The 16,482-nt window shown below is 37.7% G+C and overlaps 1 protein-coding gene across 1 annotated transcript; it reads right to left on the bottom strand.

Annotated features, from left to right (window-relative positions):
* Window positions 1–9,194: 9,194 nt before the first annotated feature.
* LOC139733513 (armadillo repeat-containing protein 7-like) lies at window positions 9,195–16,127 on the bottom strand. The gene is made up of 7 exons (XM_071644323.1): window positions 16,019–16,127; window positions 14,070–14,168; window positions 13,642–13,710; window positions 12,533–12,599; window positions 11,254–11,324; window positions 9,805–9,896; window positions 9,195–9,293 (listed from the first exon to the last, which is right to left on the bottom strand). Exons 1-7 carry the CDS (start codon window positions 16,125–16,127, stop codon window positions 9,195–9,197), a joined length of 606 nt encoding a protein of 201 aa, XP_071500424.1.
* Window positions 16,128–16,482: the final 355 nt, after the last annotated feature.

Raw genomic sequence — 16,482 nt, 5'->3', positions numbered from 1 at the left:
CGTATGGGACAGTTTGTCCCCCATTCATTTAGTGTGTGAAGAACAATTATTATGGGTATTTTGCATAATTGTTGAAGTAAAATCAGTTGAAACTACTCAAATACTGATCCAGATTGTCAAGGAAACAATATTCCCCAAATATCCACCATCATAATCATATTCAATCATATTTTTATATTTTTATGACCAACCTGGGTATGCATGCCCTTTGTCCCCCATTCGTTTAGTGTGTGGAGAACCATGTTTATGGGTATTTTGCAAAATAATTGTGCAAAATACCCATAAACAAATTTTTGCATAATTATTGAGGTAGAATCAGTTGAAATTGCTCAAATACTGATCCAGATTGACAAGGGAACAATATTCCCCAGATATTTACCATCACAATCACATTCAATGATATTCTATATTTTTTGTGACCAACCTGAGTATGTATGCCCTATTTTTATCAGGATAGTTACTACTGAAAAATTGAATAGTTTGAAGTGTTTACTTCCATTGATGAAGGGCAGTTTGCCATTTAGTTTCAATAAAAAACAACTTGACACAAGAAATATTACGTTCAATAAATAATCAATACCTGCTGCGTGGAACCCTAGTGATCGAGTAGATATATGATGTCTGTCTAGCCGTCAGGTCATTGATTCAAGTCACACCTCAGTATGTATACCCATGAATTTTGTTGTGGCTACTACTGGAAACTGAATAAGGACAATTTGTGTATCACTTGCAATAAAAAAAAATCATTTTACTTTTTTTTCTATAAATATCACAACCATTTCAAATTGGATCTCCATCACATAAACCTTGAATTCCTCTAGTCTTAGGATTTTATGCTCTTAAGTAATTCATATAATTGGTTTCCAATCATCTCTTTAAATGTTGAAAACTGAATCCCCATTTCTACAAAAAACTATACCATCCCTTTAATGCTGATTTTTCATTGTGTATTTTGCCATTTTCCCTTTCCCCTTTCTGAAAATTGTTCAGTCAAGTTCATGTATTGTTTCAAGTGTCTATAACTCAAAAAGTAGCCAAAATGTTGGGATTTTTTTCTTCAGGATGATTGACCATTTGTGTACTGAGAGACCTTCCCAGCTAGCTACATGCATTCACATGCAATATGTATGAGGATGTCCCATACGTAACGCATTTGTCCCATACGTAACATTATTTCAATGCCTAATAAAAAAATATTTCTTTTACTTTTTTTCTTTTTTCTCTGGTATTTAATTTCTCTAAACAATAAATTAGAACTTTCCAAAAGGGCATTAAAATAACCTTAGCAATTTCAGAAAAAACCTAAAAAAATGACCTCATTTTGTTACGTATGGGACATCTCATGATAGGACACGAGCTAATTTGCATAATCATTTGCATAGTATCTAAATTTTCATACCAAGTTAAACTATGTGATGAACTTCTTATGTCCACATATTAATCAAATATTATTTGCTTTCCTTTGAATTAATATGAATTTTTATAAATGTCCCATACGTAACGCTGTGTTTCACATTTATGCAAATGAAGCCCTTGAAATTTGCATAAATTTACATAATATCGTTTTTTCCTCCCCGGAAATCAAAACTTCAACTCATAAGCTTCAAAATGATATCAAACATGTCAATATTGAGCAAAGATGAAATTTTGCCTTCTGAGGGGACCTTATCTTGGACTTGCCCTCAAACCTTGAAAATTATACTCAATGCATAAACTTATAATAAGGTCGGTCAGAAGTCAAGTAAAAATTTTCAATTCCCCAAAGATGTGTACCTGCACTCTTTAATAGACAATTATAGCAAACCCAGTTTGTGGAAAGTGAACATTCAAGACATTTCTGATAAACCTGTTATTTCGATATTTTGCCAGTTATGTGAAACTGTCATCACACATTGTGAAGACATTGTACTATACACCTATTGGGAGAATCATGCATTATGGCGGAGGCATCAGTCGCCGTAGCGACATTTCTAGTTTCATCATTTTTCAAGCTCAAATTACGCTATGATATTTTTCATTTACAATAATTTGAGTAACATGCGACGATAGCTTACATATTTTCCTTGAATTTGATACCAAATTTGTGAATATAAAGTGTATTTTTGTTGCCGAAAGCCCAAGGACAAAATCCCCTTACGCAGGTCAATACGTATGCAAGCCTCGAGCGGGCTTGCATACGAGTTGAATAAATACGAGCGAATTATTGGGTGCTGCGGTCTGACTGAGAAAGTCTTCTCTTTTTTGGGGGACCAATTATGCCGTAACACCCTGATTCAAAAGATTGTGAAACCTGCCTGGAAATATGCAGCTTTTGAGTTGCATAATCAAAGACAACATTAGATTAAAGCTTCAAAGTTTTGTTATCACATCTAAGCCTATTTTGTATTGATATTGATTTTTATATATTGATAAACATCATCCTTTATACTCTAGTGGGTTGGGCAAATACTGAATTCATTTATTTATTTTAATCTTTTGGTTAGTTGCTCTTATGTGATTGAAAACATGTTTTTACTAATGTCTGGGACATCTCTCTGTGCACCTCTGCAGGAATGGGTTCCGTGAAGGCACGATTGCCAAGCCGAGGCCAAGAGGAGCAGCCTCATCGTAGATGACAACTGTGTACTGATGTCAACAACCACACAACCAATTTTTATCACAATAACTGGCTCATTCATTTGGTGGCAGCAGCAGCAGCAACACACATCAACCACAAACTTGTGATGAAACATTTTGTCGGAGGAGTGGAATAAATCCTCAAAAAAAAGTTAATGACTGTCAGCTTGCTTGAGTGTCTTTATATGAAGTCTGATACTTCGGCCCCTCACTCAGCTGGTCATCTGTACCGCATATGTGATTCTGAATTTTTGGGAAAGGGGAGATTTTAGGTGATCAATTCAGGGGGAAAAATCCACCAAAAAAATCATTAAAATAGGGGGTCTTTTGCATTTTTTCCCCTTTCTTATAGTTTTCAACCCTGAACATAACTGAAATAAGGGCCAGTAGTTAATGTCAGCTCCTGAAAAATTCTGAAAAAGGGGTAGTACGGCTTCGTGGTGTTTGCCCCTATTTACCAGAATGTGCTTTCCGTGCACGTTTTGCTACAAAAAATGTCGGGCTGGCCTTTTTTGCACGACATTTTGCCACGTATGCCATACATACTACATGTATAGGACATGCTGCTTGAACGTATGCTGGCATTCTTTGATAGGGGGTCAAAATCCTAAGCCACTCCTATTCTTAAAGGGGATCTCTCTCAGGATCTGGAAGAAGCATGTGTTTATGGTTGACCACCTGAGTGGGGAGATCTGGACTTGTGTGTTGTAAGAGTGAGAACAGTGTATACTCCAGTGTTTATATGATATACAGTGTAGTAAATGGCATATTTGTGACAAGATTTGTAATGGGTTGAATTGGCACCAAGTGACATTCATTGTTTGTCAAAGTTCACAGCTGTGAACTATGCTTTTGATTGTTGCATGGGGAATCCCAACAAATCAATGTTATAAATACATTTCATTTACTATAACAAAGGGTACATGTTCATTATGCTCTATTCTAGCCAATACATAGCCCAAATGCATAATTAGCCCTCACGTGAGTCTATTTTATCTTGGCCTTTGGTCCCCATGAAATAAGATTAATTATGCCTTTGCAGTGCATGTATTCTAGCATAGTGCATTCAACATTATGTATTACAGTACTCTGCACTTAATTGGGTACACCGCTTAATTGACTTACAAACTGAAAGGTGTGTGTTATAGTTACTGTAAAAGTGGAAATTTTCGTGGTGTTGAACTTTCCGTGCATTTCGCACAACCAGAAACTAGCTCAAAAATAAAGAAAGCATGCGAATATTTTTGCTGGCCATATGTTCCTGTGCGTGATGTCTTGACTAAGCGGAATTAAAAACGTGCGAAACTGTTCTTAACCGGCCAAGCACGAAAAATTAGTCGCGCGAAAACATCCACTTTTACAGTACCAGATAATCAGGTTGGTGTTCTGGAAAAACTGAGAGGAATTTTCCAGATTAATCTGGTCTATTTCCATAGTTTCCTGCAGAAAGCCTGTAGAATTTGTGTAAATACAGTCAACCTTGCTGAAGTGAAATATATTTGGATTGAAGAAACTGACTTAGAGAAAAATTGACTTATGAGAGATTACAATCAATACACCTGTAGAATGTAAAGAGAGGAAGACTTGAAAAGACCTTCAACTTTGGCTTTACAATGTAATTCGACTTGCGTGAGGTCCACTTAAGCAAGGTTGACTTGTGCCAATTTTGAAGAAACTGAGGTGCTGAAAGTCGACAGATGATGATGGTGATGTTGCAGTGTACGATGGATTCACTGTATCACTGGTACAAGTAGATGCATTATGGCGTGTATGAATTGCAAGAGCACCACACACACACAAACAAACAGTTGAACATTGATAACTACATACAGAGCTGCCAACTAGTACTGATTTTCAGTAATTTCTACTGAAATTGGATAAAAATACTGAAGGTTACAAGCAAATTACTGATTTCAGAAATCATTGTATGTGATACTTCTATATTCTATTACACTGTTAAGGATTACTGATTTTCATTCAAAAAAGGTGGAAATTACAGTACTGATTTTCATCCATCAAAGTACTGAAAGGCTTGTACAAAAGTTGGCAGCTCTGACTATACATGTGCCTCTGAGCTATGGCTAGTTCTCAAGATGAACAAAGAATAAACTCCATTGAGACTCTTAACATTTTTTCAGGCATTGAATTAAAAACTAATTTACATCTGCCGTGAGATACAGGATGCAGCAGAATTTATGGCAGCATTGGGATGCCTATGCATATAGGAATCTAGCTTCAAATGACAGATGTTTACAAGCACGCATTTCACTTGATGAGGTGGGGGGGGGGGGGCTTTATGAAGATTGTTCGCAAAATTACATTGCAAACACAAACTAATGCTGTTGTGTGACTACATGTAGATGAGCTGTGGCCATAAGTGACATACCGTGCTGTGTGTCTCGGGTGGAGAGATATGTGATTAGTATGTGGTATCTGTGTTGTGAATGAATTAACATGCTGTTTGGTTAATCACATACTCCACTTAAAGGACAAGTTCACCTTCATAAACATAAGGATTGAGAAAATGCAACAATGTTAGTAGAACACATCAGTGAAAGTTTGAGGAAAATTGGACAATCGATGCAAAAGTTATGAATTTTTTAAATTTTTGTCTTGGAACCGCTGGATGAGGAGACTACTACAGCTTGTGAGTCATATGCGTACAACAGTATAAAGAAAATGTAAAAGAAAATTCAACATATTTTCACTTTTTTCGCATAATAAAAGAGCACTTGACTTGCCTCTTTCTAAAGGCAGGGGGAATAATATTACCCATAACATTTGTCGTTAACGAGTCAGGGGAATGTATACTTTTTTCAACAGATGGAATTTTGTGAAATTCTCTTTATATTTTCCTTATATTGTTGTACGCATGTGACATCTAAGTTATTCATACACTGCAGTAGTCTTCTCATCCAGCGTGTACTGCACAAAAACTTCAAAAATTCATAACTTTTGAACGGATTGTCTGATTTTCCTCAAACTTTCAATGATGTGTTCTACTAATATTGCTACATTCTCTCAATCCTTATGTTTATGAAGGTGAACTTGTCCTTTAATCTGGTAAGAAATGCACTGCCAGACACTACCCGATCTTTAAGCAGAGACTACTGTATTTATAATATCTAACCAAGTTATGTGCGGTCAGTGGCACAGCATTGAAGTGGTGGTGAACTCATCAATTCCTCAGTAGTTTTCTTGAGATTGTGAACAAATAGGCTCATAAAGAATATCTTCAAGTAACACACACACACACACACACAATCACACACACAGACATATGCACATAAATAATTTGAATACACTTGTATATATATATATATACAAACGTATATATATATATATACCGGGTGTCCCCAAAAAAGCGGAACGGTGGATTTGCAGTACCTTGCGGTCTAAAAGTTATATATCTTTTGACATCATTAGAAAGAGCATCTTCCGCAGAAGACTATGATACCAAAATTGTTAAATTTGGTTTTGTACTTTTTATTCTACGCCAATTTCTGAAAATGCAGTCATTGTCAAATTTCGCCGGATTTTTGCGACTTATGAGATAATAATTTGAGTGCAACACACGATCCATACGGTGAATATTGTGTAAGCTCGGTGATCCATGTCAACAGAAGATACAGCTTTCACATTGGGCACGCGCCAGGAAAAATCTGTGTGTGTGTGTCTGTGTGTGTGTGCGCGCTCCCAATATGAAAGCGTTATCTTTTGTTGACATGGATCAACGAGCTTACACAATTCACCGTATGGAATGCGTGTCGCACCCAAATTATTATCTGATAAGTCGCAAAAAATTGAAAATTACTGCATTTACAGAAATTGGCGTAGAATAAAAAGTACTGAACCAAATTTAATGATTTTGGTATCATGGTCTTCTGTGGAAGATGCTCTTTCTAATGATGTCAAAAAATATATCACTTTTAGAACGCAAGGTACTGAAAATCCACCGTTCCGCTTTTTTTGGGACACCCGGTAGATATATTTATATATATATATATATACCTTGTATATATATATATATAAATTTCACATGTGTATAAAAGATTTAAAAAAGAGATTGCAATGCATTACTAGCGTCCAACAACTTTTCATGTTTGCATCAAATTGTCGACGCATCATGCATCTTCTCCAGGGTTGCTGACAATGATTTTATAGATGTACAGTGCACTCCTGTTATCACGAACACAGTTATAACAAAATTCTCTTTCTAACAATGTAAATGTTCCAGCCAAAAAAATAATTACAGTGTATATATCTTTGAACAGTTTATTTGTTCAGTTATGAATACATTTTGATAAAATAAACGAAAACTGCCGGAGTCCAACATTTTTTATTGTTTTGTTTTGTTTTAATGTACCTCCAATTTCTCACTTTTTAATGAATGAATAAATATCCCCCCAAAAGTCACACTTCTTTCCATGTAAATTCAACGTAAGGAATTGAAGAAGGGGAACACATAGTATATACAAAGTATTGGGCAACTGCACACAAATTACAAAGAAGTTATCTATCATACATCAAAAATTTGCCCTTGGAACAGTATGACATCATCTGTTTTATTTGATACTTGAACATGACAATTGCACAAGATCAACGAAGGTGTGAATAATACTGGACAACTGATGAGGTGATGAGCATTGAATTTGGCAGCATATACTTCCTGAAATGGCCAACTGCTCTCCAGTAGAAATGTGATATTGCTCACAGAAGAAAGGCACACTCTACAGTGTGATCTCTTGAAGATGACTAGAGATGCCCAATCATTCTGTCAGGAACTCCTACAATCCAAAACATCCCTTATTACAAAGGGGAAATCCAGTCAAAATAGAAGTTAGTCTGATAAGAAAGAGTAAAATATTATGAGTTCAACAGTAAAATTTTGATCAAAATCAGGTGAAAAATAGGAAGTTATGACATTTTGAAGTTTCGCTAATTTTTCAGGAAACAGTACTTGATCGGTATGCAAATGGCAAAGTGAGCATGTCATCCCCTCACAACTTGCCATAAAGTTTGTACAAACAATTTTGAAATTTCCAGTTTTTCATTCAATTGCAATTATGCTCGAGGCTCAAATCCTGATACGTATCTAACTGATCACTGGAAGACATTGAGTTGCACCCATGACCTTTGCATATCTGCAAATACAGTAACAACTAGAAATGTCGCTATGGCGATTGGTACGCCTCCGCCATAATTCATGATTCTCCTAATAGGCCTATAGTACATGTGGACAATGTGTGATTACATTTTCACCAAATTTTCAAAATATCAAAATGACATGTTTGTCACAAATGTATTGAATGTTCACCTTCCTTGACCTATGTTTAATTGGATGAATAGGAGATTATGTATTTGGGGACTTAAGAACTTTAACTTGACTTTGACCCTTTCATACGTTTATGCACTGAGTAATTTTCAAGGTATGGAGAAAAAGTGCAATTTATGTATTGAACAGTAAATTATCATTTTCATCTGGCCTTTGATTTATAAGAGAATCACTGTCAGGCAGAACATACATAAATATGTACTAAGTTTCAAGATAACTTCAGCCACTTCCGAGATATGGAGAAAGAAGTAAGTTCAGCACTTTCACTTGATCTTTGACCTTTTGACCTTTGACCTTCTTGGCAAAAAAAAATCCCAGAGAATCTCTATTGGGTTATACATGCATACATCAAGTTAAAAAAAAATAATTCTGCTGGCATTGCATAAATATAAGGAAAATAGTAAAATTTTGAAGTATTGCCCTTGACCTTTGACCCCTGACCTTTGACCCCATGAACCCCAATTCCCTAGATAACCACTGCCAGTCAGTACATGCATATATACTATGTTCCATGAAGATACCTTGAACAATTTCCAAGATATACAGAGAAAAAAGTGAAATTTCAACATTTTACTTGACCTTTTGACCTTTGACCTTTTGACCTCATGACCCAAACTTTCACCAGAGAATGCTAATTGGGTAATACATGTATACACTAAGTTTCAAGAAAATATCTTCTGGCATTGCATAGATTTGGTGGATAAAGTGAAATTTTATGTATTTGACCTTGACCTTTTGACCTTTGACCTTGAGCATGTGCACCCAAAAGTTGATAGGCACAACTTTACCCCCTAATACACATACATGCCAAGTTTCATTAGGATATCTCAAAAGATTTGATAGTTACCCTGTCCACAAAATTCATTACGGACGGACGGAAGGACGGATGGAAGGACGGACGGAAGGACGGACGGACAACCCGAAAACATAATGCCTCCGGCACCACTTCGTGGCGGAGGCATAAAAACTGATGTTTGTGAGAACTGTTGTAATCTTCGCTGCCCCTCTAGATCAGGGATCCATCTTCTTTAGAGGCAGAGTCACCATCATGCTACTTGTGGCAGGTGACCCATTGTTCTTTTCACTGACATTGTAAACTTTTGACAATCAAAGCTAACAAAGCCAGGGTGATGAGGTTAGACAGTTTTTCTGTTCAAAAACCTTCAGGCCATCATTCTATCTTCTTCCAAACTTGCATAGTTAGGAATTTCATCCACAAAGGCACATGGTTTCAGATGAGATGTCACCTTGCATCAGGTGGACTCGGGGGTAGAGGAATCCCAACGACTTCCCCTGAGGGCTCCGACTGAGCTCTGGAGCGTTGCTCTGGGGTGCAGTAATCCTGCAAGTACAAATCAAAGTGAGAAAGGATTTAAAAAGATACATGTACATGTCTTCAACCTAGCTAGTTTAAAGAGATGGTACAGCTTTGGTTGAGGTGGGGATTAAGGTTTTAAATTTTTAGCGAGATAATGAGAAACCACTTAAAGGAATATTACAGAGCACAGAATTCTCAGAAAAATTACAAATTTGTTTGATGAAAATCGGTTCTAAAATGGCTGAGACATCCAAAAAGAAAGTAAAACAAAGCGGTCCTAATAAAACGTGGCACCCATCTTTTAATAGGACCATTTTGTTTTTGGATATCTCTTGAGCGAAAGACTATTTTGAAATGTTTTCATGAACCCTGTACTGACACCACAATCAATGCAACTTTTTGCAGAGGGTTTTGTTCACAGTTTGGTGAATGAAGCAAGCTGTGGAATACTGTCTGAACAAGCTACACCATGTAACTTCCCAACAATACCCACAAAATATCAAAGGTTATTGAATGTAATAGTTTTACACTGTACCTGAAGAAACACTTCAGCCAAGTTGCTCAGCCGCTTGTTCGACGATCCAGCAAATCTGTGCATGCACTCGACTATAGAGGGCGCTGTGATTTCTGCAGATTTGGTGGATGGGGAGGAAGAGGTAGACAAAACATTCAGTCGGCAGGTTAATGATTATCCTGTATGACATAGCATGACCAATGAATGCCATGCTCTACGCACCATGCTAAGACGACCATATCTCACAAGGGTTTTCCAAGAGAGGCATGAGTCTAACATGAGTTTTATTACATATTCTGTAGTGTTTTTTAATTTTCTTGTACATTCAATCTACCTCACATCAAGCAGATTCTGAGGAGACCTAAAAACAACAACAACAACAACAACAACAACAACAACAACAACAACAACAACCCAGAGGAGGAGATAAGGCTTTGAATCGCAAAGTCTAATACGGTACACAGGTGCAGATTTACATTGAGACTTTTATGGGCCTTCACCTCTTGATAGTGCGTGTTGGATTCACAGCCAGCCAACTATTGTGTGATTGACAGTGTCTAATCTAGTCTCACTTCAGTAACAAAATCTCAACAGCTTCTCCCTTCCTTTGGCCCATCCTTTGCCTAAAATATCAAGTAGACTTCCAGTCTGTCTACTCTGTGGTCTGAAAAGTATGAAATAAGATGATGCCACAATTAAATTCAGGTAACACCTTTGAAAGAATTACTCTCTATCCTCATTCAGCTTACTGTAAACATGGAAATTTTTTACGGTGTGGAAATTTTTGCGCATTTTGCGCCACCAGAAAAAACTAGTGTGAAAATAAAAACATGTGAATATATTTGCCTCCTGTATGTACCACTATGGAATGTGTTGGTTCCGTGGAACTCGCATACAATAAACACTTGTTTTTTTTTCCTCAATCAATCATCAAATTGCTAGCCATTATGGTACCAATGGTGAATATATGCAATAAGACTCTAAATAATCATGGAACTCTGTGAGTTTTCCCATGTGATCTGGCAGATCAAAAAACAAAACAAAACAAAAAACAAAAACAAAAAACCAAATAAATAAACAAACAAACAAACAGCCATCCTGAAGAGCAAAATAGAATTCTAACTTCGTACCTGAGAGGCAGCAATAAGCTATGTACTATTACAGGGCTGTCAACTCTCACGCATTGATCGTGAGACTCACTCATTTTGGTCCTTTCTCACTCTAAAACTTTATTTCATTTGCATGCATTTCTATTGATCTCACTCATTTTGACTCCTAAATTATAGCATCAGCCTATGGGAGTCTCACTCTCAACTAGTTTCCAGTGTTGGCAGCCCTGCTATTACAGGGACAACATTATTGTTATTGCAGCCATATTGAACACACTGTGTTACTTCATGCAAACAAGTCAATGAGACAAAACACACATTTGTTGTTTATAGCTATTGAAAATACCTGTATGTGCATTACCTGATTTGGAGGCTGGTGTGGTAAGATACATCAGTGTGGTAATGGCAGATAGTACCGTCTCTTCATTAGGGCTGCAAGAACACATTTGATAGAAAACAGTGCCATTGGGTTCTACACAAGTGAATCATCTCAATGTCCTTGAAAATATTCTGAATGCAATCATGTGCATAGTAATGATTCCTCATGTTGATCTTATCAGGAAAATACAACCACTACATCCTAATAACAAAATTATCTATAACAAGACATATTTTTGAAAACAACAACAACAGCAGCAGCAGGTAGGCCTAAACTTAGAATTGGATATCGTTGCTGGGGTGACAAGACCTTGTATCTGCAATTTTGGTGAAAATGACTGTTTTGGATTAATGGTCAAATGATGGGTTAAGTGATGTCCTGTCCAAATCCCAGTTGTCTTACTCTAAAAATGAAGCCACCACAGCCTGTCAAAGGAAAGACCATCCCATTCGCCACAGTGCTTTGGCCGCCATGTTTTTTGGCTCTCCTGAACATTTGACATTTTGTAGATACGAGGTCTTGTCGCCCCAGCGACGATATACTTCATGTGTGTGTGTCTTCATTTGGTTCTGAACATTATGCAGCCACTTTGAAATGTTCCCTCAATAAGACATTGTTTCCTTCTTCATAATTTCAGTCAAACCAATATCTTTATAAAACAACATAATGTATACAATAATCTCTGAGTGAAACTTCTAACAACTCTGGATGCTTCCTCGATTGAAGCAAATTATTCTTCTACAAGTTTAAATGGTCTACACCACAGGGCTTCCTAAATGCATACCAGGTACTGTTTGTCTATCTCAAGTACGGATAACTGTAAAATCAACAAGTAAAAAAAAAAAGATTACAAAAAAATCAAATAAACACCCTTCCTCCCCCCCCCCCCCAACACACACACACACACACACACAAACTCAAGCTCTGTTGGTTTCTAAAAACCTATAATAGCCTCCACGTTTTTTTTTTGTTTTTTTTTAAAGATTAGTAAGTAATCACATACCCCAGTACTATGTTGAAATTCACAGAGTAATATCGGACGAAGCTGAATTTGGTCAAAGTAATCTATGATTGCAGAGTCCACAAGTAATTGTTATATAAGATTGTAAGGTGTGAATTTTAATTTGCACATAGTTCAGCAAGCTTGAGCTAAAATCCATACTGAATATCAAACTCGGCAGCAATCACATTTCGGGTGTCACCAACATCATTGTATATGTAAGTCACGTCTTACCGTAATAGCTTCATTTCATAATCTTACCTTGACAGGCAATCTTTCACCAGTGACACCCCATCATTCTGCAGTATTAAAGCCTTGTTCTCCTTATCTACAGGAAAGAGGGCATGGTAAAAATGTTGGCAGAAAACATAGACTGTAAAAACATGTTTTTATGATTGGGTACCGGTAATTAATTTTCCATGTTTTGTCATGTACAATGAATATCACTAGTTTTAATTATATGATGACATATGGAAAAAAGTACAGAAAAAAAAAACAGTATTTGAATGTTCATGATTTTGTGCTGGTATCACAATGTGCACACTGCATGATATTTTCCATTATCTACACTAGAAAGAAAGTCCACTTTAACAATAGCAATGGTAACATCTACTTACATTGTGTACTAGATGGCCTGTAGGAACTGCTCAAAATGCTGCCACCACAATATGAAATACATGGGTATAGTGCATCCTTTTAAATCTAAAATACCTATTCTTCATGTCATTGTAAATATACCGGTGATATAAATCCTAGCTGGTGGAACAGTTACAAGTTAATAAAAGTGACTTTTATTTCAACCAATATATGTGGATACTAGAGTTCAGATTCAGTTCTTCATAACTTTTGTTTGCTACTCCATATTGCGAGGAACTTCTGTCAGATACTGTACCACAAGACAGACACTGTCATAAATCAACTTCTAAAAAGATCATTGGTATCTACAAAGTGAACTATGGCTTTCATACTGGATGAAACATCATTCTAAAACACATCCCCATATGTTGGCTGCAGACTAGAATATAACACAACCTGCTGATGATAATTCAGGCACTACAAAATTCACATAAAGCACTGCTCATAATATGTGGAACATTTTTGTCAGGCAGAAATGGATATAGAACAATGACATGTTATTTCTATTCTACTTTAGTTTGGCTTGGCTATATTGTGTCTATTGATGTCATACAAACGCGTCATCTAGGCTCCCTACCCTGCACACAGCTTGCTACCTTTACAGATGCAATTTAAAAAAAAAGAAAGATATTTATCTTTTTTATCTTTTTTTTTAATTGCATCTGTAAAGGTAACAAGCTGTGTGCAGGGTAGGGAAAATTGGCAAAATCTGGGAAATCGAAAGAACTGCTCACCCAGAGCAAGGTTGCAGAGTCCTCCAATGCCAAACTCTACCAGTCTCTCATTGGGCTCTGTCAATGTGTCTGAAAAAAAAATTATATACATATTAATACCTAGAATGCAAAATTACACATAATGTAACAAATATTATCAATGTTCCCTTCAAGATAGGGCAAAGCTGGCACCATCATATTCTTCCTCTTTCTTAAAGCATAGGCCACACACCAGGTCATTCAAAGAAATTTGGGATATCACTTTGTTTGAAATCAAAATAAAACAATACCACCACAAGGATAAATGTTGCAATGCTGATCAACATTTTTCAGATGCCTGTGGAGTACTGTGCAAATTATGTCCAACAACAATGTAATTTTCAGTGACAATCATAAAGAGGTATTCAAAGCACTTATACTGTAGAAATATGTTACAAAGTGCAACTTACCAAGGAATAGATCAATGACATTCAACTGCCGCAAGTAGTCATAGTTGATCGGATCATACGCAAAGTTAGAAAGGTTGGCCAAGACCTGCTCCCTGCATTCTGAAAAGTGAACAGCCATTGAAATCATTGCACATGAAAAGTACTTTCGATGAAAACAATGAAATTCTACATTCGAAATTTGTAAGGTTGCAACTGCTGAGCAATAGTTTAAACAAACGTGTCAGAAAAAAGGAACCACAGTAGAGAGACAAATTGAAGAAAACGCACACCTCAACCTTCACCCATCAGCTTAATCTCTTGCTTTAATAAAATTATGTATTTCCCATTCTAGATCTATCATAAAATTGGAAATCTTTTACTGAGTACTAACTACTAATAACTATGCCTATGGAGACAAAATTGCATGATACAACTGGAGTGTAGAAAAGGTTAGTATCAAATAAATTATTATCATTAATATCAACTGGTACTTGTTCTATAGCTTTTCCGTTCCTTCTGTCCAGCACCCTAGACAAGAACTTATCAAAGGTCTGTCAAATGCCATTGCATTGGAAGTACCAGTATTAAAGACTGACATGACAGAATTATATTGAACAGCACCCATTTATTACCAGCACCTAGTCGGACATTGCAGAAATTTGTATGCAATTACATACCTACAGGCTACAGCCCTGAGTGAGCAACATGCGCATGGAACCACACACTTTACATGCCCACGTCCCAGGGCGGGCCAGTGTAATACAATAGGAAAGAACAATCTAGCATTTTAGTAGCAAGTAAGCCCCTGCCCTGGAGATGAGGCGGGGTAATCCTCATGACATTATTCCTCTCACTCCCGGCCTCACCACTTGATAATCTCATCATGCCAACATAACAACATTTGAGCATTGCATTGCCATTGTTGTGGAGTGTGTTGACCCGAACAACATTTCAATAGTGACGTGTGGAGATGGAGCCATGACCACATGGTAAAGGCCGTGTCACACCAGCCTTGCGTGCGACTTGCAAAGAACAATTTTAACTACCCGGAGGTCCCCGTAGATATCCGCACATGACAGTACCTAGCATGTACAGTATCTCAAAAGTAGTCGCCCGGAGGTGCGCACGCATATTTTTTTACCCGCAACCGTGTTTAGGCCCTGTCACACCTTTCCGGGCAAGCTACTCGGGCTTGTTACGTGTAGGGATTTTCTAGCATACCGGACATTCCTGAGGGCGGAAAAGGATTTGTGCGAGTCAGCGCATGTGTCTTACTTGCTGGACGCGTTATACTTGCGAGTATACTGTGTGAACTTTGTACCAGTCGCGTGGGGGCTGACAACTTAGTGAAGGAATTCCTCTAATGGAATGGCTGAAATCTCACAGAATTTCATTATCTTGGCTGCATACGGAACTGCGAAGTACCTGCGTGGGAATTGCCTGGGAAGTACTGCCGCTAAGAGTCTCCTACTGGCGTTCTGCGTGGACCTCTACGGGCATTCCCGTGACTCACCCGGAAAAAGTTTTGGTCATGCTCAAAACTTGGCTGCGGTTAAATCGGACTTGCGTGAACACCTCCGGGCAACTACGCGCTAGATACTGTCAGGTGCGGACCAACTGCGGAGAGCTCCTTGGAGTAAATTTGTTCCCCCGCAAGTCAAGCTGCAGAAGTTCCCCTGTACGGTATGACAAGGCATGAATGAAAATTGCAAACATTCTTGTTCGCCCGCTGAAAATCTTCTACGTGCTGGAAACTACCTCCTCGCCACAAGCCCGCGTTATGGTGTGACACGGCCTTTAACTATGATTGACACGTTACGAATGGTTTACACATCTTCAATGCGATCTTTGATTGAATCACATGTCAAACTAACTATACACAGCCCAGTGCACAGCGTCTGGTCGGGCTAATGTCAAACTCGCCGCACCATACATCACTCGAATTTACATCTTACGTACCAGCTGCTTACCTTCACTTTCAGTTTGCTGAAACTCAGTTACTAACGCTTGTAAATACTGCAGTCTTCCTACACCTTCCGATGGTGTTCGGTTTTCTAATCTCTCTCTCGAACTAAACATGACATCCAATATTTTATCTAACCACAAAAATCCTCAGAAAAGGTTTACTCATCCACTAACCAGACAATAACATACTAAAACAAACGGTAAATCTTGCAAGCAACAACAACGGCATAGCACAGTACAGTGTCAGTGATACCAAGATCTTTGGTTTGGTAATAGTACTGCACGCAGGTAGTTGAAGAAGTTTCAGTGTAGAGTCTAGCTTGTGTTGTGTGCATGTGATCTATCTGGCAACGGTGTTTCCCCGCTCCCTATTCATCACGTGGATACTGCTAGATCGCGCGTACGAAATGTTGATCAACATAAGTGCACGTGCTCCGCGCGCACAGGGCCATGGCCACAAAATTGCCAA

The sequence above is a fragment of the Diadema antillarum genome, unplaced genomic scaffold (genome assembly GCF_040938485.1).
Source record: "Diadema antillarum isolate AM-2024a unplaced genomic scaffold, OU_Dant_1.0 seq00000481_RagTag, whole genome shotgun sequence".
Classification (NCBI taxonomy): domain Eukaryota; kingdom Metazoa; phylum Echinodermata; class Echinoidea; order Diadematoida; family Diadematidae; genus Diadema; species Diadema antillarum.
This window is presented reverse-complemented; position numbering and strand designations above follow the sequence as displayed.

Excerpts from the sequence above, each read along its gene's own strand:
- LOC139733513 (XM_071644323.1), bottom strand. The coding sequence starts at position 16,127 with ATGTTTAGTTCGAGAGAGAGATTAGAAAACCGAACACCATCGGAAGGT. Across the intron at positions 13,711-14,069 it reads TGTCATTGATCTATTCCTTG|ACACATTGACAGAGCCCAAT; the intron begins GTAAGTTGCACT and ends TTTTTTTTTCAG. Across the intron at positions 9,294-9,804 it reads TGGCTGAAGTGTTTCTTCAG|GATTACTGCACCCCAGAGCA; the intron begins GTACAGTGTAAA and ends TTGTACTTGCAG.